This window comes from Oryzias latipes, chromosome 16 (assembly GCF_002234675.1).
Source record: "Oryzias latipes chromosome 16, ASM223467v1".
Lineage (NCBI taxonomy): Eukaryota > Metazoa > Chordata > Actinopteri > Beloniformes > Adrianichthyidae > Oryzias > Oryzias latipes.
The window spans coordinates 19,437,842-19,465,150 of record NC_019874.2 but is presented as its reverse complement, the minus strand read 5'-3'; the positions used below and the strand labels follow the sequence as shown (position 1 = coordinate 19,465,150).

General features: G+C 39.9%; 4 protein-coding genes across 6 annotated transcripts; 3 read left to right on the top strand and 1 right to left on the bottom strand.

Moving 5' to 3' along the window:
* The first annotated feature begins 207 nt into the window (after positions 1–207).
* flcn (folliculin) lies at positions 208–8,208 on the top strand. 2 transcript variants are annotated; one of them, XM_011485363.3, is made up of 12 exons: positions 208–277; positions 534–746; positions 1,215–1,361; positions 1,439–1,660; positions 1,739–1,905; positions 2,013–2,104; positions 4,791–4,951; positions 5,061–5,174; positions 6,516–6,639; positions 6,758–6,883; positions 7,405–7,507; positions 7,603–8,208. In XM_011485363.3, exons 2-12 carry the CDS (start codon positions 534–536, stop codon positions 7,808–7,810), a joined length of 1,677 nt encoding a protein of 558 aa, XP_011483665.1. In that variant the 5' UTR covers positions 208–277; the 3' UTR covers positions 7,811–8,208. The 2 variants fall into 2 exon arrangements, with proteins under 2 accessions (XP_011483665.1, XP_004077982.1); XM_004077934.2 differs by having other exon boundaries at positions 216–395.
* Positions 8,209–9,494: 1,286 nt separating this feature from the next.
* Positions 9,495–12,914, top strand: LOC110016677. Its single transcript, XM_023964540.1, has 5 exons — positions 9,495–10,021; positions 10,286–10,392; positions 10,621–10,692; positions 10,973–11,119; positions 11,223–12,914. The coding sequence occupies exons 1-5, from the start codon at positions 10,009–10,011 to the stop codon at positions 11,562–11,564; spliced, it is 681 nt and encodes a 226-aa protein (XP_023820308.1). The 5' UTR covers positions 9,495–10,008; the 3' UTR covers positions 11,565–12,914.
* A 228-nt stretch (positions 12,915–13,142) lies between these two features.
* On the top strand, positions 13,143–23,345 carry grwd1 (glutamate rich WD repeat containing 1). Its single transcript, XM_004077933.4, has 7 exons — positions 13,143–13,410; positions 13,494–13,611; positions 18,194–18,359; positions 18,455–18,665; positions 20,421–20,566; positions 21,087–21,278; positions 22,590–23,345. The coding sequence occupies exons 1-7, from the start codon at positions 13,209–13,211 to the stop codon at positions 22,896–22,898; spliced, it is 1,344 nt and encodes a 447-aa protein (XP_004077981.1). The 5' UTR covers positions 13,143–13,208; the 3' UTR covers positions 22,899–23,345.
* An 844-nt stretch (positions 23,346–24,189) lies between these two features.
* cdc42ep5 (CDC42 effector protein 5) lies at positions 24,190–26,740 on the bottom strand. 2 transcript variants are annotated; one of them, XM_004078175.3, is made up of 2 exons: positions 26,575–26,740; positions 24,190–25,877 (listed from the first exon to the last, which is right to left on the bottom strand). In XM_004078175.3, the coding sequence occupies exon 2, from the start codon at positions 25,873–25,875 to the stop codon at positions 25,006–25,008; it is 870 nt and encodes a 289-aa protein (XP_004078223.1). In that variant the 5' UTR covers positions 25,876–25,877; positions 26,575–26,740; the 3' UTR covers positions 24,190–25,005. The 2 variants fall into 2 exon arrangements, with proteins under 2 accessions (XP_004078223.1, XP_011483664.1); XM_011485362.3 differs by having other exon boundaries at positions 26,579–26,740.
* Between the last annotated feature and the right edge of the window lie 569 nt (positions 26,741–27,309).

Genomic DNA, 27,309 nt, shown 5'->3' with positions numbered 1-27,309 from the left:
GTAATGTAGTTAGTGTTCAATCGACTAGTCTTATTTTTGACTAAATGATTCTTGATTTCAGGAATGTAATCGTAAATTTTTAAAGAAAAATAATTGGAGAATTTATTTACATTTTCAAACGTCAAGAATTTGAGGTCCAAGAGTGCCAATGAACATAAAACTTGCTTAGACGCATCATTTCTGCTCGAGCGCGTGACTCCGCGTCATGTGACCCTTCTGTTGTTGTTTGCTAGCAGTTCCCGGTGACAAACGAAAAGCGTAACTTGTTGACTTATTGGTGAGTTTTTTAGTTTAAAAAAACGACCCGAAACATGTTTTTTGTATTTTTAAACTAAAAAGCCATGGCTGTTCCATAAAAGTCGTTTTGAGCAGCATTTAGCTCGACTCCGCTGAAGGTAAGAAGAACTCTCTATGATTGACTTGTAACGTCACAAACTGTTAGGAGACATACAGTCTACCTGTAAATATCTGTTTGTAGTCAAAACGGCAATGAATGTTAAATTATTGATGGATTCGTGTGTTCTCCATTTCAGATGAATGCGCTGGTAGCTCTGTGTCACTTCTGTGAGCTCCATGGCCCCCGGACCCTCTTCTGCACAGAAGCCCTGCATCCCCCATCCCCAGACCCGTCCTCCCAGACTGGTACCCCGGTGCCAGGAGACAGAGATAGAGATGGGGACCGTGAGGGTGAAGGTCTCACCATGAGGGCCAACAGCTCTACTACACCTAGAGGAGAGATGTGTGAGGTCAGTTTATCACGCTCTTGGCACCTGGACCTTAAAGTCCCACTCCGATCATCTATTTTCAAAACGTTCCCAGTGGCCTTTTAATTATGATTGTGCTGTTGGGGGGGGGGGGTTGGTAGTAAGCCTGCATGCAAGCCTGTTTGTTTACTTGTTTACGGCCCCTGTAATTGACCCCCATTCTAACATTCCCTGTGCAACAAAATGCCGACCAATATTGGAGCTAACCAGCCGTACAGTTTGGACGAGGAAAGCAAAGACTGAAGACGAATACAGAAATACGCAGAGAGGCAATTTGAAGCTTAATTTTCTTTATACATTCTATCATCAGAAAAATGGCACAAACACACGTTAAAAACAACAGAAACATAATTTTCATTGGAGTGGGTCTCTAAAGAGAACTTATCGGCTGGTAATCCATTTCCCACATGTCATTTTCTGTTTTTTTCTTTTTCTTTAACACCTTCTTAGGGATGCAGATCTCTGCCTGCATCTCACCCTGGCTTTGTGAGCTTCGATGATGAAACAGGAATTCGATTTCTGAGCCATCAGCATCCCAGGCAGCCGCAGCTTTTTAGCATGGTGCGCCAAGCCTGTGTACGCAGCCTCAGCTGTGAGGTAAACTTTGCTTAAACGATGTCTGCTCTCATTTTTGGCCCTAATTTCCGACCCAGTTTTCTCTGTTTTTGCCTCAGGTGTGTCCTGGACGTGAAGGACCGATATTTTTTGGAGACGAGCAACAGGGGTTTGTGTTTTCGCACACCTTTTTTATTAAAGACAGCCTGGCCAGAGGATTCCAGCGTTGGTACAGCATCGTTATTGTAGCCATGGACAGGATCTACCTCATCAATTCTTGGCCTTTCCTGTTACGTCACCTAAAGCTCACCATACACAGCCTGCAGAGCACAGCTCTAAAAGTAGGCCACAAAAACAAACAACCCCTTTGTTGATTCTGTATTGAGCTTAATTGACCGAACACATTTTTCTTTTATTAGGTATTTGACAGTGAGCAGGGGGTTTGCCCTCATCGAGCCATGCGGATCAACAATGCATTTTCCCCCGCAGTCTTTCCACACCAAAGAAGTGGGAACGCCGCCCGATCACTGACCTCTCTCACACAGCATCCCAATCTCTGGGCCAGCCTGCACTCTTCTTTTAGCTGGTGAGACAGTTGACCCGGCGTCACTCTGTCATTACTCCCCTTTAGGCTGATTTGTAGCTTCTCAGCTGTCAATAATGATTTGGGTCTTCACACCCTTCTTTCTGCAGGTTGCTAAAAGCCTGTGGGAGCCGACTGACGGAGAAGCTTCTTGAAGGTGCCCCCACAGAGGACACACTGGTGCTTATAGAAAGACGAACAGGTAAGCATGACGTCCAGGGCTACAAAACTGTTTGTGTCTGATCACACTAGAAGATTTCCTTCTTAAAACAAATAAGAAATATATAAAATATAGGATGCCTTTCCCTTGTTATAAAAGAAAAAAATCTGCCTATGGAACTAGTAGAATTTGTCTTGGTAAGATTTCTCAAAAAAGTTTTGATCTCCCGCCCTTTTTAAGACTAATTAAATGATGACTTTAGCTATAAATACTCATATTTAGGTTTATTGCTCTTAAAATGGGAAATATTAGGTCTTGAACTAAGCCTGATTTTCTTAAAAAAAAGTTTTATACCTATAAAGTAGGTATATTTGTACACTTTTCTTCCCCCCCAAATATGTCTTATGTCAAGCAACAGTCCAACAAATCATCCTGAAATAAGACTAGAATTACACATTTTAAGATCCATTTGTATTAAGGATTATTTAAAAAACACATATGAAACAAAACCACTCACCAGACAAATAAAACTTCAACTGAAAAATATTATATAAAGAGGAAAAAATGTGTTTTATTAATGATATTCATATAAAAACGAGATGTTTTCGAGATCAACTTACTCAACAAGATATTCAAAATGTATTGCCTTAAAACAAATTGGGTCTTTTATTTAGTTCAGGGGTCTGCAACCTTTAAGGGTTAAAGAGACATTTGGTCCAACTTCAAACTGACCAAAACCCACCGAGAAGTCCCACTGTTTTACAAAAATAAACTTTATTTATGTTTTTTGTGCCCATTAAGCCATTTATCTATGAAATTAGATTTAATTATGTACAAGAATAGAATTACATCACTTTACTTTTGACAGCTGCACATTAAAAAGTCCTTTCAAAATAAAATGACAACCCCCCCTGCTGCAGCAGATTTACTTAAATTAAAATGCAAGAAAGTCAAGTCAAACATGGTGCTTTCTGTTATTATGACTGTGGTATACCTTCATCCTGTTTATTTCATTTCACTATTCAATACATGATAATGACGTAGAATCCAATTGTTTTTACAAATCTATATATGTAAATGCAGTTGGACTTTATATAATTTAAGAACATTGTCTCTGAGCAGCACCTGGACATGTATTAAAAATCTAAACCTAAGTGACCAAAATAACCAAAACAAATCAACAAGAACTAAAACTCTTTATTTATATAAATTGTAACCGTTTTTCTTCAAAGCCAAAAAGCCACAAAATAGGGATTAAAGAGCCACATTTGGCTCATGTTAATGACCCCTGATCTAGTGTAATAAGATCTTCAAAATAAATACTAGACAGTAATACTTGGTAAGATTTTGCGTTTTTGCAGTGTAATGTTATTTGTGAGCTGGGTAGGCATTAAAACAAATCTACCTAATAAAAAAGGATAAATATTTTTTTTGTCCACAGGAGAAATTAGGTTTCTTGACATTAGATGAATTTATAAGATTGTGCAGTTTGCAGCTGTTTTGTATCATTGGTCGGAAATTCGTTTTGAGAATCACTGGGTCACAGTCTTTGACCAGAAAAAAACAAAACAAAAAAAAAACACTGCACCTTTGTACTTGAATCCACTTCCTTTCCAGAGAGGGTTTGCATATTTATGGTGAGGAGTTAAAGTGCGATTAAAGGATTTACAGGAAAGTACCCGAGTCTAGACCCAGACCTTAGGAAACAAGGAATTTGAATTCCACAACCTAATATCAAACACAGAGCAAATCTAGTGGTATGCATCTGTCAGGTTCAGAATTAATCCACCCAAGACAAAACCTTGTGATGAACTAGTGACTCATCTTACTTGACAGCTTAAATAAGCTTCTTATGCAGCACAACTTTTGATTTTCTCTGCTGTTTTCTTATTTTTAACAACATTTGTTGTAATTTGTTTTAAAATTACACTTCAAAGTTTCATTTTAATTTCTAAAAACAGTTTCATTGAACATTTTTGAGGTTTCCACAGCAAATGTAAGCACTTTTTTCCAGATGGAATTTTCCATTTTTGTATGATTTCCTGTCTAGTGTGTGACTTAAAACATGGAAAAATGACTAAATAAAGTTAGTGCCACATAGCTGAGGTTAGACAAGCAATCAAATAGTCTTTCAAATTGAAAATACAAAGGCAAATTCGAAAGTAGACAAAAACTGAGATTTAGGCCCTACGTTCCAAAGAGTTAATAAAATACCTTCCTTTTAAGATAGTCTTTTATCTGTTTCCTTATCTGTTTTATCCTTCTACTTTAATATTTATGTCTAAACAGTCATTTCTATAGTTGGTTTGAGGAGATTGCACTCTTCAGAGGTGGGTAAAGTCTTTTAAGGAATAACAGTGCCGGTGATTAGGGATAAATATGAAGGAAGTACTGTGACTAAAAAAATAACTTTTCTCAGGAGGACTTCTTTCTTATCCTGTGGTTTTTGGGATGTACAGGTACTTTAGTAGATAGTAGTAGAGATACCAGTTGGATTTTTTATTTAAGTAAATGTTTTTGCCTTAAATGATTTAAAGCTGTATTTTACTCAAAGTCAGCTGTTGCAGTTAGTCATGCCCAAGAGATGAGATGATGTCATGTTGAAGAACAAGTTGAATCTTGTGCAAATCACATGAAAAGTGTAAAGGTGACGTGAAAAATCCCTTAGTAACCGTTTCCTTCAACTTTAAACATATTTGGAACGTCTCTCTTGATGTCATCTTTAAAGAGCAAGAAGAAATGAGCTGCTGGGAGGGAGCAGAAGGAGGTGGATCCGAGTCGCAGCTTTACCACTCGGCAAGCCAGCTGGGCCTCGACTTCCTGTGTGACGATTCAAAGCTAGAGCAGCTACCTGGTCCAAAGTTTAGGTCACTTAGGCATTTAAGACAGGTAAAGTCCTCTACATATTGCAGCCATCACATATAAAACAGAAGGAAGTATAGAAAAATGGAGTTCTTCCGTATTGTATCCATAAGTTGGTGCTTTTTTTTCTTTACAGGTTTTAGGGGCGGCTGACTTTCGACAGCTAGCGTGGCATGTGCTCATGGGAAATCAGGTCATTTGGAGAGGAGCAGACCCTGTGCTCATCCAGTCAGCCTTTACTGTCCTAAAGGTGCCCAACCCCTTTCTGCCCTGAAATATTATTTTATATTTTAATGCAAATAAAACTGATTAAAACCAAGGTCCCTCATTCATTCAGCTAGGTGATAATGCAGTTGAGTCATAGTCACATCTTTTAAAAAAAATCTGTTTTTTCCACTTACTTTTATGAATTTTAAGCTAATGTTTTTGTTAAAAACAAAGTTCAACACAAATGAAAAGATACATTAGCCTCCAGTTTGATGGTAATTAAATGGTCATGTTTTATTATTTATTGTATCTAGTAGTATAAAAAACAAAAACTGAATCTACATTTATTTAAAATGAAACAAATTATGAAAACGAGGAAATGGAAAATCACTCGTATTTTCCTGCACTTTAAAATAATTCCTTTTATCAACATCATTCGACCTTTTCACCAGAGCTCTGAACTTTTTTTCCTGCCTCATATTCTCTTAACATGGTAAGTTAAGTATTGCAACTCTTCAGTTCCTTTAGGGAACACGTCTGTCTAACTGCCCCATCCCAATATAGAAGCGGAAGGTTTGGCATCTCGTAGTTTTTTCTTAACAAAAAGCTTAAGAGAAAAGATGACAGGCTCATATCTGCTCAGTTTGATTCCCCTCTTAAGATCTTTATTTCCATTTTGCTATACTGTTGGATTTGTGCTCAGTGTTGAATTAGCAAGCCTTTTGTCCTGCCTGTGTTATGATGCTGTTCTTTCTTTAGTGGTAGAGAGGATGGAACAGCCAAACACCCTCCATTCGGGTACAACATGAACAGCAGTGCTTAAAAACTCACTCTGATGAAAATCATGTTTTTTGTGTTTTTAACATGTTTTTCTGGCATGTGTCTGATGTTGGAGGACAACTACAAGGAGAAATAAACTTAAAATTGCATTTCTAAGTATTTCTTTATTTAAATCGTTGTGAATCAGGAGCAGATGAACTAAATGCCGCTTGAAAAAGCTTGTATTTAAAAAAAGCTACATTGGACGGGTCACAAGCTCCATTCTGATGCATCCACTTGCAGACAGATAGATCCACGTTTGTGTCTTCATTTTCCTCATCCAAGCTACTATTTGGCTCGAAACTGTATGACTGGATAGCTGCAATATGGCTTCCCATTTTTGTTGCATCGGTAACGTTAGGTTGGGGTTGTGAGGGGCCATAAGCTAGCAGGATAACATGTAACCAGATGGGCGACGGGAAGTGGGGTGACCTTGCTACATCCCACAACTCAGAACTACTGCAATTATGACCTAGAAAACGAAACAAGTTTTTGAATTTTGGAATGCTTTTAAAATGGCATAAGACATCAAACTGATTTTAATGTCTGTCTGTGGTTCTTCTAGACGTTGCTGCCAGTCGGCTGTGTGCGCTCGGTGGCGTACAGCGATCGGTATGAGGAGGCCTACAAATGCAACTTCCTGGGTCTCAGCCCCGATGTTCCCATTCCAGCACACGTCAGCTCCTCAGGTACCACATCTCCTCGTGTCGCCGGGAAACCCCACACCCACATATTGTTCGATTTTGCTTTGGAGGAATTTTCTGGGATCTTTTTGTTTTACTCTTTTACTTTTTTACCTTCCCTAAGAGTTTTCTGTGCTGGTGGACGTGACCTCAGAGAGGAGCCATGCCACGTCTGCTGCAGGCGAAGATGACATCTCCGCTTTCAATCACTTCAGCATCAGCAGTGCCAGCACACAGCCAACAGACAGAGGTGAGTGCTCACACCGGCAATAATGCTTGCACATATGTGGTCACTGATGCGTTTTGGGAGGAAGAATTCATGTCCCAGCTGCTCTGAAAGATTCTAAATGTTCTATTCTTTTAGAAACTCTTATAAATAAATATTAATTGGGTTATATGTGTAGCTTGAAAACAGCAGAGATGGGAAATGCAGATGACTGCTGAGGCTTCCGGGCTTGTTTTGTTTTGTAATCCTATACTTTTTCACTGAAGCGCTGCTATAAATTATGAGCTTGAAGAGAAGCTTATAATGCCTGTTGTGCCCAGCAGAGAAAAAAATACAGTATGTCTTTGGTTTTATGTTTTCATTTTTTAGTGGGACTTCACCGCAGCATTTCATTAAAACAAAACACCTTTTTCGAATTACATAATAAAATAACAAGGTTTAAATTCCCGTTAGAAACTACCTATTAGGTGGTTGGCTTCATCGCTGTCCCAGCTTTAATCCAAACCTGTTCTGTAAACAGAAATGTGTTTCTTTTTTCCTCTCAGGTCCAACTTTATTAAACAAGCTGGAGGCCGCCCTGTCAAACGAGAACTTGTCTGTGGACGTCGTGTCTCACTGCCTGCTTTGTTTGAAGGAGGAGTGGATGAAGTGAGTCCTACTGAGGCAGACTTGGTGTCAGTTAAAGACAGATTTTTTCCCCCCTGCTCTTTAGTGAACCCTATTGTGAATTTTCTCTCTTTCAGTAAGGTCAAAGTGCTGTTCAAGTTCTCCAAAGTGGACGGCCGAGGGAGGGAGGACACCCAGAGGGTTCTGGCTGTTCTCGGCGCCACGGGGCCCGGCGAGGAGGAGAACGTCAGACTGCTCAAGTACTGGATGACAGGACTCAGTAAACTCTACAAGAGCCATTTAATGACAGCAGTACGAGGAGGGGAGAGGAGCCTCAGCCAGTGACAAAGAGAGGAGGAGGAGGAGCCGGTGAAGGGGCGAAAAACGGGGAGCTCAGAAAAAAAAGGAAAAGTGAAAGCAACATCTAAATGCTAAACGAAGCATGCATAAGTCTTTTCTTTGTTACTGTTCAGCACCTTTAGCTGGAATGAAAGGGAACTAGAGGACTGTGAATGAAGGAATTTGCTCATCTATTGTCTTTTTAAGGAATAAATCTATTGTGCTCACTCTGCACACATTACCATGCTGAGGAATTTTAAATAATATATAAGCATTTTTTTGTATCACAGGGAATTTCTTAATGCAAAATGTAACTTATTACTACAGCAATTTGCACTTCTGTGTAGTCATTCTGACATTTTCAGCTGAAATAAATCATCACATGGTGAGTGGGTGTAACTCCACAGCTGGCTCCATCTTGTGGTGAACCAGAGGAATACATACTGGGAAGGGGGGTGCAGAAGGAGGGGCTGTTTGTCCAGAAGCTCAATTGTTGAACTGGCCATCGGCCAGCAAGTCCCAAGTGTTGTAAGACAACACTTTTCAGTTTTTCTGCTAAACGGTTGCACAACAAGGCCTGGCTTCAGCACCACATCGGCAGGATTTTGCAGTCTTAATCTCAGGGGGGGTTCGTTTCTTCATACAACTTATTGAAGCCTGTTGATTTTCTAAAGTTTGCAGACAGCATGTGGCTTTTATTCTGTCGAGGTTTTTTTTTTTTTTTTTTAAATCTACATATATGCAAGTACTAGTGAAAAGAAACCAAATTTTTATTCCAAATTAGGAGATAAATTGGAGTTTCTAAAATTGGTTGACTATCTTTCTCTTTAGAAGGAATGTGTTGACTAATAGTCTTCATGTTTTGCTTTCTCTCTTGTGGCTGAAATCTGGACTTTATTTGCCGTGTTGAATGACTTAGAAGTCTCTAAAAACATCTGTCACATATGTAAGTTATGCATGAGCAGAGAAAAGAAACAAATCCATATTTGTCTGGTATGGTACGGGTCAAGGTTTTTCACTTTGATTACACTTAGGGGACCTATGTTGTTGGCTGCAGGGCCGCCTGGATTCTCTGGCTTCCTTTTTCCTCCTCGGCAGAGATGGCTGGACGTGAACTTTCAGAAGAACAATTTGTCTTTGGCACAGCGACTGTCTTCGTCCTTCCTGTCATTAGTTGTTAACCCCTTTCTTTGCACTTTGCTGAAATCCAAATGATGCTTGTCATAACCTGAGGGAGCAGGACAAGGTGTTAATGATGAAACGATGACAGCGGATGTCAGTTCTTGGTATCGCCATCACACCAAGCTGAGTTTTTTTTTTTTGTTTTTTAAACACAAGTGACTAAATGGGAGCTCTCACATGCATGACTTGCAAGTTCTGACTTTGCAATGTGGCAATCATGCTTGGGAAGGAATGCGATTCACTGTCTATTTAAAGAAAAATAGCTGTGATTAGGCTGAATGAGCCCGGAGGGCTAAGGACCAGAGGATTCACAGGCGCAGAGGTGTGGGGGAGAATTCAAATGAAAAACATACGCTCCCACTGCATGACTAAGCCTCCTCAGCCCTGATTTGGGAGGATGGGGTGGGGGTGTCAGGGAATGTGGGGAGCATGGGGGGGAGGGAGCCCGGTCAGTCAATAGTGAGGTAAAACGTGTGGCGGTGGGAGGAGCCAGGACTTAGAGGGAGCAGACAGGCAATCCACTTTCACTTTGAGCAGAGCCCGAGTCTGCAAGGATCCACGGAGTGACCAGAGGCAGGGAGGAGGGGTCCAGCGTCTGCGCCACCTTTATTCATTACCCAAGCAACAGAGGACTAGTTCACATTTAGGAAAATCCTGGGCCAACAGCACAACGAGGGAACGAAGGAGGACAAAATAGAGAAAGTAGGAGAAGAAAAAAGAAAAGTCTTTGCAGGGACTAGTGGGAAAACCCAAAGTGACGGCGATCATGGTGGCATGAGTTGATGCATAAGGCTTCACTTGGAAAGTACCAAAGGAAACCATAAAAGCAAAATGCTTTAGAGATGTGAACATCAAGTGGGGGGGGGGAAAGAAGAGGCAGACGTGTGCTTCTGTCAGAAACCTGAGCAAACCACAGAGGAGGAAACTTTGCCTTTAACGGACCGACACAAGACACCCGTCTGCAGAGGGACTGCACTTAACAAGAGAAATGGAGAACTGTCATTTCTTAGAAAGATAAAAGGATGTCACTATCAGGTGAGACAGAAAATAAAAGCGGCTTTTTCCTCCTCATCACTGATTCAATTTCAAAAATTAACTTCTGAAGTTTTCTGCAGGTGTTTGTGTTTTAGCACACTTGTGATCTTTTTACCCAAAGATGAAGGTTTTTTTGATGTTTTCTGCAGAAGCGGCTCCTTGAGGAAATGATGCAATGTTCTTTACTAGGCATGCAGTAACAAACCACAGAAAGTTTCCAGCAATAATCTGATTGTGTTTGTTCTTCTCTCATGCTTTCAACAGTTTTACTGTTGCTATCACTTTTGACGGTCCAATGCGGTGGATGTGACTTTGACCAGATTAGTGTGGAAAACATAAAGGCGACAATCGATTCTAATCCAACTGGATTTGTAAGTTCTTGAGTTTCTTCTGGAAAAACACATCTACTCTACTGTCATCCTCTTTTAGAATGGACTCTGAAGTGATTACCAAAGTTGAGGAGATTTAATTTTGCTCCTATTTTAGATATTTGATTCAGAAATGTTAGTAATTATATAAAAAAATCTATTGACAAAAAAACCGTCTTATTAGTGCAAATCTTTTGCTTAAATTCTCATTTTTTTCTGTCTTTCCTATAGCGAACAGTGTTTCCTAGAGATTACTATGTGCAGCACCATTACAACAGAAGCATGCTCTGTGAAACCAATCCAGTAAGTACGATTTGTATAAATCCAAAAACCATAAAAAGAAAACAGTTATAATCTAATAAATGTTATTTTATGTTTATGATATGGCATTTACAAGCCAATTATAGTATCTTATACAACTTTTATAACAGAATTTTTATCCCGAGAAATGTAAAAACGCATGTATGAAAGTTGACCATTGTAAACATTATTGTGTTATACTCTGAGATGAGCATTTTATGTCATGTCATGTATTATGCATGCTAACTTTGGGGCCGCTGTGTTGTTCTGCCCCTCCCCGCAGTGCTGTGTTTTCCCTGCTGCAGTGGTCCTCCAAGACTCCTGGGCTGAGCTTTTACCTAATCTCTGGGAGGAGCATGTAAATTACTCCTTAATTGTTGAACTAATGGACACACTAAACACAATTATCAAAAAAAATGGAAACGCACAGGTAGGAGTTTCTCCACTTTTCCATTTTTGCCAGAATATTTAGGCAAATGTTTCATACAAACATTATGGGTTTTTGGGGGTTTTGTTTTGTTTGCATGATGCAGCTGTTCCAGGAGGAAACAGATCTCGCCCAGTTCTCCACAGTATGGTCCTCTCCAGAGGAACTCCTCAACCTAACGTCAGAACTTTTCACTCAGTGGCTCAAAGTCGCCTGCTCCCCTTCTGTAGAAACGTGCCCAATGCCCACATTACCCCCCTCTGTTGAGAAGAAGAACGACAGGCCTCCACGGTCCAGACTCTTGACCACCCGGGCCGTCAACAACGCGGAAAAGAGGATGAGCGTTCCAAATGCATCATTTAAAGGACTTTCCTTGCCTGTATACGACTTCTCCTCTGTCTGGAGCCTTCTGCTTTTTAGACTCTATTGGTGGTTGCTGCCACAGTAACTTTATTCATTTTTAATGACGCACAGAAAATGCAAAACATTTCTTGGCACTGAATGATTGTCTTCTTTGTGTTTTTGAGCTTTGTAAGTGGGAAATTGAAGTGCGCAGGTTGCATTTAATGTCCAAAGTTTTTTTTTTTTTTGTTCACTGTTCAACAGTGCTTTTTCACAAAAAAATGGAATCCTTTAGCCTCTTAAGTACGCCTCAAGATCCTTCTAACTGTGCATTTAATGTTAACAGAACATAAATATGAAGCTTGCCAGTGCATAAGCCATTCTCTATGTGGATTTCATCTGTTTACAATGATTAAGTAAATGTATGATCTTACCGTCTGCCGCTGTTTACTTATGTACATAACTGTAAATGAAGCTCATTTAGATATTTGCCAAGTTTGGATTAGGGATTTTTCTTCCAGGTGTATCCAGAATATTGTAAACTGTATTTATTATTGTGGGTTTTTTTGTGCTATTGATGGAAAGTTGACTAAATTGATTTTTTTACGGATTGAAACGTCTGAAGACACACAGAGGGCAATGTTGCACCTTCTCACTATTTATCATACAATAGAGAGTTAATTTACAGGTGTGATGCAGATATGATGCACTATGAAAAAGGTGAAGTTCTGGACCGCATGTATCATGTATCAAGGTTACTAACCATAACAACAAAATAGTAAAGCAATTACTGGAAGCATTTTTTCTGCTTTAAGTGCTTTTACTTTAGACTGATTTTACTGAAAGCAATAACTGAAGAAAAGCATGATCATTTTACATCTTGCTGCTTTTGTTTTTATCCTCCCTGGGAATACTCGGATGTCATCTTTGGCTTTGTTTGCATTAAAAGATTTGCTTCTGATCTTACGTTCAAACAGTGGAAGTGCATGTATTTTCTTTCAACCTTTGCAAATTCACTAAAGGTCGTCTTATCTTTTGTGTAACAGATAAACCGGACTGTCAGAAGAGTTCCAGACAATCGAGCAAATTTGGGCTCGCTGCGAAATTAATCTAGTCTCCTATTTCATAAGGACTGATGTGCACTTTTTTTTTTGCGCTTGCCTCTGCTTGTCACACCCATGTATGCAATGCAGGCTTTTGTCCTCTTAGACTTCAAGTAGTTTCATAACACCTTTTTATGTATATGTTTGGTTTGCAAATATCACCAGGGAAACAGATTTGATACTTTATGAAGATGTGGTTTATGCAATCAAAAAAAGACGGCTCAGACACATTTTTTGTCATTTAATGGTTGGGGTTTATTTTTATTTTATTTTTTTTGCTTTACTTTTTATGGATAAAATTTATTTTAATGATCAAATTGATTAACATGATAAATAAACATGATAAAATCGTGTTTTTTCTGTAAAGCAATGAATCATTAGAAACTAAACAAAACCTTCTGGGCCTGATAAATGAAGGTTTGTGTGGGAAAGCCCTGTTTTAAGGCAGTATTTGCTCCTGTTTTCATCTCCGGTCAGGACTCAGTGGCTGCTCTGATCCTTACTGGCAGCGCAGGACCGGGAGCTGAAGAGGTCAGCTGAATTCCCGTAAACGAGGAAAAGAGGGAAGGGGGGAACGTTGGCCAGCAGATGAAGAGGCGCTTCAACCACGTGGCCGCTCAGCGTCAAACCGGAAGTACGATACCAAGATGTCTGCGCCCGAAGAACACGCGCTTGAGGAAGAAGAAGAGGAGATGGAAGAAACAGGCAGCGATGGAGAAGAAGAAATGGAAGGAGAGGGCGATGGCGAAGAAAAGCAGGTATATGTACCCGGGATCGAGCCTCTCAAGACCGGGGAGGAGCTGGAAATGGACCGCTCCGCGTACCGAATGTACCACGAGTGTCAAACAGGCAAGTAGCTTCAGCAGATAAACAAAGGCGCGCGTGGACGTTACAGATTGCGTGGTGCATTGACAGTTTCACCGTTTCTGCAGGTTCTCCCTGTTTGAGCTTCGACGTGGTGAAGGATGGAGACGGGGACGGAAGGGGGCAGTTTCCTCTGTCCATGCTGCTGTGTGCGGGCACGCAGGCCGACGCCGCTCAGAAGAACAGGTACAGGCCTCCTTCCACACCGCAATTCAAAACAAGGCAAACTTTATTGATTACAAGGTAATAGCAGCAGTTAAAGAAAAGAAATCTGAAGATCAAAGATCATGTTTTACTGTTTAATGTTTTACTACTATTATTAAATGGTGGCCCTGAAGTGCAAATCACTCAAAGTAAAAACTTTTTTATTACATTATTATTATTTTAGAAGATCAAAACTAAATTCCAGGGAGGAAAATGAAGCGTTTCGGACAACAGAAGTTAATTCCAGAAATAAAAAGGAAACAAAACAAGAAACTGTAAAAGGTTTGATGATGACATTTGTCCATCATTTCAAACAAAGGTTATATGGAATGAAGTGATACTAGGGATGCTACAGAAGCCGAGAACGGCCTACCTTACTTTATTTATAACGAGATAATAGATATAATTGTCACAAGAAAGCGTTTTTTTTAATTTTTTTATTTTTTTCGTGATAATGAGATAGTCGATATCATTATCACAAGATCGTGAAGAATATTGCAGCGTCCCTTCGTCCCACTGAGACGTCATCCGTTTTAGGTCTTGTTATTATGTGGTAAACCTTAACCAACACCGTACAGTTTATATCACAACTCTGAAGCAGAAAAAGCCAAAAGTCCAAACCCCTGACAACAGGCTGAATGACAGAACCCAGGGCCAACAAGCATCTCTGCCTGGTGCATTCACTGAGCTCTGGAACACAGAGCACCAGTGGAACCCCAACAGCCACCCAGCCCAACTCAATTTGGGGAGAAGGTTGGCCCGGCTGCAGCTGCGCAGGCGGCTGCAGTTCAGTGATCCTGAGTTTGTTGTCAACTTTATCAGTGACTAGATTGGAAGGACCATGCCGTCTCCATGGTTACAGAATAATACATGAGAGGTGCAGGCTGGAAGGACTGGCTGTCACTCAAGACTTGGTCTTTTAGAATGAAAATTAAACTTGGATAGTGTCGTCGTCGGGAAAAAACGGGCAAAAAAAAGCAATGTTATCGGCTTCCGTAATGTGCTCTATACTAATTGTAAAACTTTTATCAAGATGTAGACATTGAAGACAAATTTGAAACCTTTTCCAGTTTAATACTATTTCAATTTTTTAAATTTCATTTTGATTTCTGGAAATGACTTTTGTTTTCCAAAAAGTTTCACTTTTCTAGAATTGTGTTCTGGTTTCTGGAATTTTGTTTTGATTTTTTAATTGTCATTTTAATCTGTTTATTATGTTATAATGTTGCTTTGAGTGATTTGATGGTGTGATCTGCACACCATTATTCATCTCTGCAGTGATGTGTTGTGCACTCTGAAAACTGGGTGGCATTCCTTCCTGGGTGGTGTCACAGTTTAGTGCTGAAAGTGTCAGAGCCTCCACAGTCTGGGTACAGGGGGTGGATGTTAGTTTTGCATGCACCCATCTCTCCACCATCTCCTCAATGGACTCCAGACTTTGAATCTCCCCAGCAGGTAGAGGTAATTTTAGCTGCATGTGTGCTGTCAATTTTTTTCTCATTTATGTCCGCAAACATCCAGATTTTGCTCCACATCAACCAATGTGGTTGTGTTGGTCACTCGTTGGTCACTTGTTCATGTTGATTTTTTCTCTGTTTAAAATATATATATATATATATATATATATATATATATATATATATATATATATATATATATATATATATATATATATTATTTTTCTTTTACCAGAGTCACAAGTGGAGGGGTAAAAGAGTCAAATGTGGCTCCAGAGCTTCAGGTTGCAGACGGCAACAACGCTGTATGTTGTCTAGATGTGGCTACGGTCTTTTAGTTTTTGTTTAAACCTCATACACGACTCCTCACAAATTCACATTCTTTAAAAAAGATGCCACCTTTTTTAAAAGGAATTTCTTAGATGATGGAAGAGCAGAAAGAGCCTATGGTCACTAAGGGTGTGCCTGCTAGAGATACAACAGGTTCACCAAAAATTAAATACAGCTATCATTTTCTTTGAATAGAACTTTTTAGTCTAGTCCGAATTCAAACAAAGTCTTCGAGCACACCCTTGTCTATAAATAAAACTTCAGGTCTTCTTTGCAGTTGTAATGGTAAAATGAAAGTTAAACATTTATCAATATCCACTTCAGCTGTTCTGGTATTGGCTTTGCTCCTTCTCTACCACTTCAACGATTAAGCTCAAGTAAAAGACTAGTAAAAGTAAAACCATCGTTTTGGCATTGCCTTGACAGAAATCACCAGAAGGAACACTGATCTTAGATAAATACAGTTTGCAGTTTGGTTGCACTACTTAAATCCTTGTTTGGAAGCAGGCTGAACACTCCAACCCACATTTTTGAAATACTTGGTGTGACCAACCCGTTTGTCTCGATTTACATAATGAAAGGAATGGTAATTAGAAGTCACTAAACAACATTTTTAACAGACAGATGTGAAGCTTGAGCTCTGTGATGTGCAGAATCCTTACACTAAGTCAGCGTTTACATCGTTTTTTTTAACTTAAGGATATAAACGGCTGTAGGGGTCCAAATATCAACTATGGATGTGTTCTAGCCTCTATGTCTAAATCCACTATAAATGAAGGCAGAAAAATGTAGTTTGGCTTAATAAACCTAACCTCAGTTTATAAATCTTTAAAATGGAGAAAAATAATCTGCTCTTTTTGTTTGGTTTCTGATTTCTTCAGGGTCCAAACCTCTAGGATATATCCTCTAGAATAAAATCCAGTTGTCCATTAACGCCGCAATCCCCTTGCCTAACTGTTTTATTGGACAGAGTGACGACTCTGGTCGGTCATAAACTGTTAATGTCTTTGAACAAATGGCTTTGGCAATGGATGGGGGAGTATTTTTGCAACCTGGCACAAATGGGAGGGACTTTTGGGAGCATAGGTTTGGTACTTTTTAATAAGTAACACGCATTCATATTTGTATTTACAAGTGCAAAATCTTTAGAAAAATCTCAGAGTATAAAGGGGAAGGTGGGTTGTAAGTTGTAGGAAATGACGGATTGATACATTCCCTTTATTTTTATTATTATTATCATTATGCCTCACTATTAATACAACTGTTCATTAGATGACGGGCAGCACAGAGTAGACAGAAAAGGATCAATATTTTTTATTACTAATTCGTTTTAAAATTATTCAGAATACAATTAATTATTTAAATGTACACGTAAATATTTGGACTTATATTTCTATACTATATGGATATCCATTACATACATAAATTATCATAAGCTGCATATCCATTTTTAATGAAATACTGTCTAATCATACAGTAAATACAGCAAATGTGTTTTTTTAGTTGTTGTTTGCATGTAATCTACAAATAGTGCTCTATAGTTGCCCATGATACATATAATTTCAAATTTAATCTACATACCCGTAAATAATAATAAAAAAAGATTACAACTTTATTGATCTCACAAAGGAAAGGTATTATACAAAGTTGTTCTGAAAGAGGTAATAAATATATAAAATAATGGTCATCAATAATTTAGAGGGAGTTTTTACCCCATTGTTGTCAAATGATATTCTCACTTCCCCAAAATATGTTGTTTTTGATCTGTGTAAAAAAGAATTAAAAATAAATAAATAGTGCAGATTAATAAGACAACGTGGAGTAAATTTGATCATACCCCACCTTGAATCCATCTGCACAATAGCAACCATAAATGTTTTATTCGTTTATTTTTCTAGCATTTAGAGACTACTGGCTGAACATTACTGCTTTATTAAATAAGAAAAAAGAAAAGAAAAAACAGTATTTTTTTGCACATTTTCAATAAAAACAAAAGGTTTTAAATTCCTTTTAAATTATTTCCGGTTTGGTTTTATTACTGTATTTAGATTTGGAAGCCCATCTTTCTGCTGAAACCATGTGTTGGTTTTGTTCTTGTGACATATGTACCCTAAGTGTGTGTGTCATCTGCGGCTTCTATCATAAACCCATCAATCAGTCCGAGCGACCTCTCTGTCACTGACAAACCTGCAGCCGAAGGAACATGTTGGACTGGCTGCCAAAGAAAAACAACATTTGAAAAGAATAGATGAGAGACAGGCACTCCCAACATTCACAGGAGTTCAGTGACTCCTCGCTCTCACTCTAAGCTACTGTTAGGTTGTCTTTGTGTGTGTGTGTGTGTGTGTGTGTGTGTGTTTTGGGGCTCCTGTCTAAATACACTCTGACAGTTGCCTATGTGCTGATAAGTGGTCTGCTTAATGTAATAAAAGCGTTTCCCCTTTAGTCTTTATTGATCTGACTCTAAAGTGCTTTGTCTTCTTCTTTTTTTTCTACCATCAGCATGCACTAATGCATGGATAAGAGACACGGACAACAGCAAAACCACAACGCTCTTACTTCTTGACTTACCCGTTTCACTTTTAAGAAATTGTAAACCACTTAGTAATTTCCCTGCTGCATTTTAGCTTGTTGGAAAATTATAGAGACACTTAAAAACTAAAGAAAACACGGTGGGGAGTTAAGTACAGGCCACAGTGTGGGTTTAATTTTATTTTTTCTGCTGCCCGCACACTTCTGCACACCTATGCATTTCAATGCACTCGACTCTTTTGCAGGCTCCTGGTCATGCGCATGCACAACCTTCACGGAACAGAGAAAGAAAACGAGGAGGAGGAGGAAAGCAGCAATGAGGAAAGTGATGATGAGGAGGAAGATGAAAACAAGAAACCGCATTTGGAACTGGCCATGACGCCGCACTATGGAGGAGTTAACCGAGTTAGAGTAGGTTTTCCTTCATCTACAACAAAATGAGTCATGAAAATACATATAGTTATATTTTCTTTCCAAAATACTAAGCGTTTTGTCTTTACTCTCAGGTTACTCAGTGTGGACAGCAGTCGCTCGCTGCTGTGTGGTCAGAGAAAGGACAGGTGGAAATATTTGACCTCCGACCTCAACTGGAAGCCGTCCACAGCTCGGCTGCTATGTCTGCCTTCCTTCAACAGCAGAAGGAAGCCAAACCCCTCTTCAGTTTCTCTGGACACATGAGTGAAGGCTTCGCTATTGATTGGTCCCCCAAAGCACCCGGTAAGGGGCACTAACCGTTACTGTTACATATTACTCAACTTATTCTTTTAGAGCTTGAATTTACCACAATGTGCACAAAATCAGTTATTTTGTGTCTTTGTGTTGTGTGAGATTATCCCGTTAATCGCAATTAATTGATTTAGCGTGTAATGTTTTTATTTTATCAGGTAAATCTAATATTTGCATCAGACGTACTTTCCTGTCGTCCATTAATTTCTGATGATGCAGACCCTGAAGGGGGTTGTCCAGGTGAAGCCCAGTTTATACTTCAAAGCAGCGGGCGGAGCTAGAACACCTTATTGGGGGGGATAGGAGGCGGGCAAAGAACACCAGAGTGGGAGGTTACAAATAAAAGGTTTAAAAATACGTATTTCTAACAGTTTTATCAATATTGTTTTTATTTCTTTAAAAATATTGGTTTTGTTATTTTTGCAAGACTGAAAGAAGCTAGTAGTGATGATTTCTGAATCTTTCTCAATAATGATGCTAATATTGACTCAAAAATTGGGGAGGGCGAGTGTGTGGCAACGCTTTATGCTGGGGGAGCAGCTGGCCCCCTGTAGCTCCACTTCACACACAAACACAGAGACGGCGAACAACCAGATAGAAAAAGTTACAGGAACAGCACTTACACTATAGAATGCAATTGGCCTCTGTGGTTGATGTTTTTTTTTTTTTTTTTTTTTTTCGCCTCTGTATTTATTACCTGCTTCTATTTGGTGGACGAACAGACCACTTCCTCCTCTGCCTTTCATTTGCCTGCACGTTCGCAGACAGCAAGTCTATGATCAAGATGTCCTTCGTGTTAAAAATAAACGCCGGTGACAGTCGCATCGCTTGAAAAGTATAAACACCACTCAGCCACAAGCGAAACCAGCCTGCATTTGTATGAACTAGACTGCATTATTCTGGACACGACTGATGAAATGGCCGATCGCTGTGAACAATAAGCAGAGCTTTATACCATGGTCACTTACAAAAAAAAACCAAATATAAAATCAATCATTAGCACTTTAATCTTTTTTATATTTTTAAGTTAGAATCATTTTTCACAAAAAAAACAGACCATTTAAAACGCGGTGTGACTTGTTGTCATGGTAACGGCTACAGCGCCAGCACCAACTTGGCTTCTCATGATGAGAAGTTAAACAAAGCACTTCAGAAGGAAAGTTCACGCCTTACTGTTTGTTATTGTCCAGGTAATGAAGCAAAAGTTTATTTCAAAGGAGCAACTTCTAAATAGTTGAATTCCGCTGTTGTCACCTCCTCATGTCTTAATTCTTAATTACAGGTCTTAATTAATCAATTGCATTCATTCATCATTCATTCATCATTCATTCATTTTGAATGAATGAAAAAAATGAATGAATTAATCAATTGCATGATAGCGCTAATCTGTAAAATCTAAGAAGCTGAATGAAATGTAATGTTTGCACATCATATCCATGTAAATCTTAGTTGAAATGCTCCTGCCGCCTCAGTGGAGGTCGTCTTTTTTATCATTTGGAGCTCACAGCAACACTACATCAAGCCTGGCAAAAGAACTCAAATCCTTCTTGAGATAAAAACGGAAAAAAATTATAGGCTGAGGGAAAACTGCTTCTTTATTTGATTTGTCCAAAACCCCGAACAGTGTTTGTTTATAACATAGCATGAAAGGCACTGATAAAAAATGAAAAAAAGTCTGCTTTTCCTGGTTAAGAGTTGCAAACGTAGCTTTATTTAGGTTAAGTGTGGCGCCTGTTGTGTTTCCAGGTCGTCTTGTCAGCGGGGACTGCAAGAAGAACATCCACGTGTGGGAACCACGAGAAGGAGGCTCTGCATGGCAGATTGACCAAAGGCCTTTCAGCTCTCACAGCAAGTCTGTGGAGGACCTGCAGTGGTCGCCCACTGAAGCCACAGTAAGTGCAGCGGCGGTCATAGTGTGGGTTTGGCCAAATTGGATGGTGTTTGGTGGTCAGTAGGTTCATTTTTCCGGGTAAATTTGGTTTTCTAGTTATTTTTAAGCAAAGGTCTTGAAATCATTCAGCTGAACCTTATTAGAGAGCCTGAAGTCTAAAGCAGCTCACCTGTTCTATACAGGTGTTTGATGGAAAGAACAGGGTGTGGTTTAGAAATGACAAACTGGAATTTAAATAGAGTTACTGGTAATATTGCGGCCAAGTGTTACCACTAACACGTGACTAAGGCAGTAACTAGCCTCCAAAACTAGTTTAGTTTGTGGATTATGAGCCATGCAGATCGTTGCCAGAATCTGCTTTTTGCTTTCACCTAATGCACATTCTTGGACCTTTATGAAAGTTGGCTTAAAAAAAAAAAAGTTCAAAAAGTTTGCCTGGAGAACAGAGAACACACAAATGTGATTGATCTCATTTCTCGTCTTGTTGAGTTTCTGAAGGCACGCACGTGTTCTGCTTTCAGGTTTTTGCGTCATGCTCCGTGGATCAGTCTATTCGTGTCTGGGATATCCGCGCCCCACCTAATTCAATGCTTTCAGTGGACGGAGCTCACGCATCTGACATCAATGTGATCAGCTGGAACAGGAGCGAACCATTCCTTCTGTCGGGCGGGGATGATGGGCTTCTAAAAGTCTGGGACCTGCGACAATTTAAGGTGAGACAGTTAGTGTAACACAAAAGGTACTGCTTTTTTCTCAATGAAAGACCCACTCCAAAGTGAACTGTGTTTTTGGTGTTTTTAAAATGTACTGGTATTTTTTTGATGATGGAGGACACATATAAAGAAAATTAAGCTCAAAATTGCATTTCTAGTTATTTCTTTAATCAAATCGATGTGAATTAGGGGCAGATGAAAAAAATGCGGTTGGAAAAAGATTGACCCAGAAACTACAATCGGTGGACCTCAAGCTCCCTGCTCCGCTCCTTTTCGATGCATCCACTTGTAGACGACTAGATTCATGTACGTCTTAATTTTCCTCGTCCAAGCTGGCATCTGGCTCAAAAAAACTGTACTGCTGGGTAGCTCCAATATTGCTCACCATTTGTTAATGTTGTCTTGAGGGGACGGCTCAGTTATGGGTGAAGTCCTCCTCACAACTCAGAGGAGAATTTCTAAAGAACTCCTACCACTTTGCAGAAACTTTGTCCTAGAAAACAACACAGGTTTTTTGATTTGAGCAAAAACGGCATAATCATAATACAAGACTTCTAGGAGGACTTTGACAATAGATCAAAAGATGATCGGAGTGGGACAGTATCCCCATTAAAAGTGTCGGTGACTAAAGATCTACTCTAAAAGGGATTTTATATATTTATTTTTTTCATCTGAACTGTATTTCTTCCCCCGTCACAACAGACTAACCCACTGAAATTGCAAAACAGAAAACTATGTGACTACGCCATAAAATAATCTAGCAGATTATTGCAGAAACTGTGGTTTGACTACAGTTGTGTTCTTCTTCTCTCTTACTCCTCTAACAATAACTACAATAAATATAATATATAACAGTAACGCTCCAATACGGAAATGTCTCCACTGAGGGACAAATGAAGGGTTTTCTCATCTCATCTAATCTTATCTTAAACTTGGAAACCAAAGGTTGGGTCAGTGTCCAAAGTGAAATGAGGGTAAAAGGTCAAACTGTCTGTAAATGCCAGGCTGACATTTACAGGCCTCTTGTTGTACATTTTGAAAATTACGTCTGAAAAACTCAATTCTGGGCAGCAAATAGTAAATTGCCAATGAAGCAGATGGGTCTACTGGGTCTGCAATATAAAACGGTGCTAACCAGCTTAAGTTTTAAAAGCAAACTATAAAAACAAAATAGTTGTAAGGCTGACATGGATGTGTAACAGTGGGTGTTAATAAGAGAAATGTGGATTTGATTAGCATTTTCTGGTTAGGAGGAAAACGGCAGCATTATTGGTATGGAACCGGAGAAATACTGCTCTCTTCTACCTGCAGACTGGTCGTGCAGTGGCGAACTTCAAGCAGCACAGCGCCCCCATCACCTCCGTGGAGTGGAGCCCGGCAGACTCGAGCGTGTTCGCTGCCTCAGGAGCGGACGACGTCATCAGCCAGTGGGACCTGTCGGTGGAGTCGAGCGATGTGGGCGCCAGGGTGGAGGGGCTGAAGGACCTTCCTCCTCAGCTCCTGTTCCTGCACCAGGGCCAGTCTGAGATCAAGGAGATCCACTGGCATCCGCAAATCCCTGGCGTGATGATCTCCACGGCCCTGTCAGGGTTCAACGTGTTCAGGACGATCTCGGTGTAATCATTTCACTAAAGGCGTTCGTCTTTATATTTGCAAAAGGAATGGTGGATTCTGCAGTTAGTGGGACTGTTTAAGTACTGAAGAGTTGGATGTTTGTTTATTTATCCCGTTTCCATGGGTACAGATGTATCCCTGGAGTTTAAAAAACATGGATTGTGAGCTTGCATGTGCAGAGGTGCACTTCTCCTTTTTACTGCAAATAAGCTCCAACCTTTCTGTGCAGATGCATGTATAGTAAACTTCAAAAGTGCATTTGTTAGGATCTTGTAATAATGTACAAAGCATTTTTATATAATTAGGAAGAGATGCCTGGTATTAAGTATCTCTGTCTTACAGATTTACAAATATTTTAGTAGTTTCCTCCTCCGTCACTCAAACACGTATGATAGCAAAAAAATAAAATATTGTGCTGTGTTATTAGAATATTAAAGTTAATAAAACATGATCCCAAATGTTTGACTTTTTACTTACTGTATTGCAACCAAAACCCATCAGCAGTCAGCATCTGCTGTCGTCTGGTAGAACCAAACAGGCATCCTGCATTGACTCAGTTTTCCCTAAAGCTCATTAAAGGAAACTCTCTTCTTCAATTTTCTCAGATTCAAGGGCTTTGAGAGAATTTGTCAATACGCTGTGAAGTAAAGATCAAATCCTGAGTCTAATTTGGATGTACGCAGTTGTCAGGATTCACCACACTAACCACATGAGCAACGTACTCTGAGCGTACCTCCTAAAAGACTGGCCATGAAACCCGAGACTGCATTATGTAAGGAAGATGTCGTAGATTCGCTCTGCACAGACATGCTGCAGATGGTAATCTAATGAGTTTAAAAAGAGGTTACGTTTCTTGTTGTTCACAGATAAGATTATGCCCTCCTATCAACTAAAGGTGCTAAATGTGGTCTGAAAATGTGAGGAGAGGGCTGGGTCCAAACTCAGCACACCGTAATGGGAATGGGAGATTTTAATGCTCCTCATATTGTAGTTTTTTCTACAATTGTTGCTTCGACTCACGTTTTGGCTCCTTTTGGTGGCTAATAACAAATGTTTAAGAGTTATCATCTCTATAATGTTGAATCCTAAAACGATGAAGTCCATCCAAGGACTTGATGTTTTCAGGAAAATGGGTGCGGCGACTGCTATTCGGCTATACTTAGTTCCCAAACAAATATTTGGTGATGACATAATGTAATGTTCAACTTTCTTTTTCCACTCCGTTTTTTTTGTTCCCATCAAAGCCTGAATCCTCCGAATTTTGAGTATTTCTACAGAGAAACCCAAGCAAAGCTGGTTATATTCAAATCCCAATAACAACTTTATTGTTTTCTCTGTAATCTTCATCTAGGATAAAAACAGGCACTTATAGCAGAAGAGTATCTTTTACAGCATTGTGAAATCATTTTTCTAGGTTTACAGGTAGAATGTATCTACAAAACAAAACATATATCCCATGATTGTCTCTACCAGCCCGTCCCAAGCAAAAGGTGATCAAGCATGCACACAGAAAAAAACCCTGATTTGGAATGTACCAAACTAACAAAGATTCATGAACACTGCCTCTGAGGACTGTAAGACTTTTAAACGGATGGAAAAAAATGAAATAAAATAACAGGAGTAATGACTATAAAGACACTTGACAGACCAATAATGTTAGGAAACAGCTCCCTTTAAGGCACATAAGAGTTCTATAAACAGTACTAACTGTGTACAGATTACATATCAGATATAAAACCAAAAAAAAGAACACAAAGCTCATTTTACTCAGACTGAAATACAAACTTTACACAGAGCTGCAGACTGGGAGTCAATCTGCAGCTGAATGAAAGTCAAAAGTGCTACAATCTTTTCACTGATAACACACAATGTCATTTTTTTTGTTTACAAAGTCATCCGTACGTCTGTGACCTTTGCAGCTAAAAGTTTTCCAGTTGAGAAATGTTGTGTTTGTAGAACACCTGCGTTATTTTACATAAAGTTTGAGTATAGATTGATTTTAATTCTCCCGCTCGCATGATACTTGGATGATGTGTTCAAAAAATAGAGTACTTGTTTTTTTACTTAACAGTAATGATATGTTCTCTCGGGAAGAGCAATACCCGTCCATCTTCTATAGACCAATTTCATCATCAAATTCATCTTCAAATGTGTAGCCTCTTCCTGCCTCCTCCTCCTCCTCCTCCTCCTCCTCTGAATCAGTCTCAGAGTTGCCACTGACCAGCCTCCTCCTGTCCAGTGGAGCGTCTTCTTCTGAGCTGTGTGATGAAGCAGGGCTGGGTGGTAAATCTACTTTGTGATTGGCGAGCTTGGCTTCACCAACCGGAGTCTCCCCTCTGGTTGGACTGAGAGGGCTCGGCGGATCTTCATCATGACAGCCAAAGACTCGCCCTTCGTCTTCCTCAGAAGCCTGGCGAAAGATCTCCTCCCGCTTGTCGCTGAATCTGACTTTCGGTCGTAAACCCTTCGGCTTGATTCCATTCTCGTCTGGTATTCTGCAGTCTTCCACGTGGGATCTATCGCCGTTTACATCCGTTTGCATCTTCTGGGCCATCTTCATGTCCCCTTTGTACTGCTTTATCTCCACAGCTGAAGAGCCACTTTTGGGACTCAACGCATCATGTGGCTCAAGTGACAAACCATCCATTACGCCTAATACATCCCCAAGCATTGATGGACCCAGGTCCAGATCCAAGTCTAGGTCCAGGGTTAATGAAGACAATGACTCAGAGTGCTTGAGCTGAGTGTCCTGTGGGATTCCAGGAGCTTCCGTATGGAGGTCACTGTGGTTGACTGTTAACTCAGACTCAGCAGCTGGCAGGTCAGGAGTAGCTTTACCCGAGTCTACTTTGGACAGGAAGGAGGTGTCACCAAAGGCATCCCCACCTCTCCCGATGTGCATGGTGTGACGAAAGTCCCCCAAAGGGGCCGAGATCATGGTAGGGTCGAGGCGAGGGGCCCGAGATGATTTGTGGAGCGGCATGGCTGTAAAAGAAACGTGAGGAACATAAAATGACCGGCAGAAGCAAAATATTATTTACCTCACACAGCGTAGAATAAACAAAGACCACATAAATGAGATAGCCCCCTTCGGCGGGCCTGGTTTGACTTCCTGATAAGACAGGGCGGCCTGAAAGCGCTCCATATTGTAAAATGTAGGGAAGCGTTGAGCATTTTGGCACCGGTGGGCCTGCGGAGGCCATGCTGAAACTTGCACCTAACGCTGACTGTGCAGCATTAGCACATACTTTTCTTTACCCTCAGGGAAGAATGCAGACACAAACAAGACAGTGTCCCCTTTAAAGTGAAATCTAGCCTTTAAAAGCTTCGACTTGAGTGGGGGGATATCCAGCTGGAGGCCCACTAAAACAGCATTTATAAAAAGTCGTCTTTATGAACCCCTTACTATATTTAACAATCAATTCCTGAGAGTCCAAAGCACGAGTGGAGATATGAGTTCATTTGCCAGGGGAGGGGGCTTCCAGAACCACCCCCCAGACATAATAGTGGTAATACTTCAACGAATGGAGAAAGTAACTGCACTGTGGACTAACTTTAACTCTGGTTACAGCTGAAAACACTACACCACGCTGCCATTAGGTGAATATATCAGGGACAGCACATTTTACCCGTTCAAATAATAGTAATAATACAATAATTAAAGTTTTACAAAGTTACTTACTCACTTGTGATGCGTGTTTTCTCGTCTTTGGTTGACTCTCTCTTCTCTATCCAGCTTTTTCATCTGTCTTTTTTCGCTTCGCGTCGTTTTTCCCTCGCGCTTCTCCCGCCGTCGTGTGAATTCTCGGTCGTTTCTTTTTTTCCGTCTTTCCAGAGGGATGGGCGCGCGCGCTGAGGAAGTGACGCCACGTTCTCGAGATCCACAGCTGGATCAGACCGCTGCCTCAGACCGCAGGCATGCCAACCAGCTCACTCCCCATCCCTTCAAATCACCACTTTTAAGTAACGAGTGTTATTAGCAGGTTAGCTGAGAACAGGGCTTTGTAAGGAAGAATCACGTCAATCCAAACCTTTCAGGTTGCACTTGTAGTCGTAATATATTATTTAGTTTCATAAAAAATATCTTAATATTTTTCAAATAGTTTATAATCTTTCATAATGATGGAATATTTGGGGCAAATCACAATAAATGTACATACTTTTCTTTAAAAGTGCAAAACTTTGTGTTGGTTTAATGTGATGAGATTTTGAACGAAATTTAACATTTAGGTAGGATCTGCCCTTTTTATTTTATAAATTCCTTTCACAAACAATTTTTGTACAATTGTCACAGAAAGCTTTCCATTATTGGAAAATTAAGTTGTGCATTTGAATTTAGGGATTAAACACGTGATAAAACATTTTGACTAAATGATTTTAGAAATATTACCCCTACAGTTTCTCAGATGGTCTGACC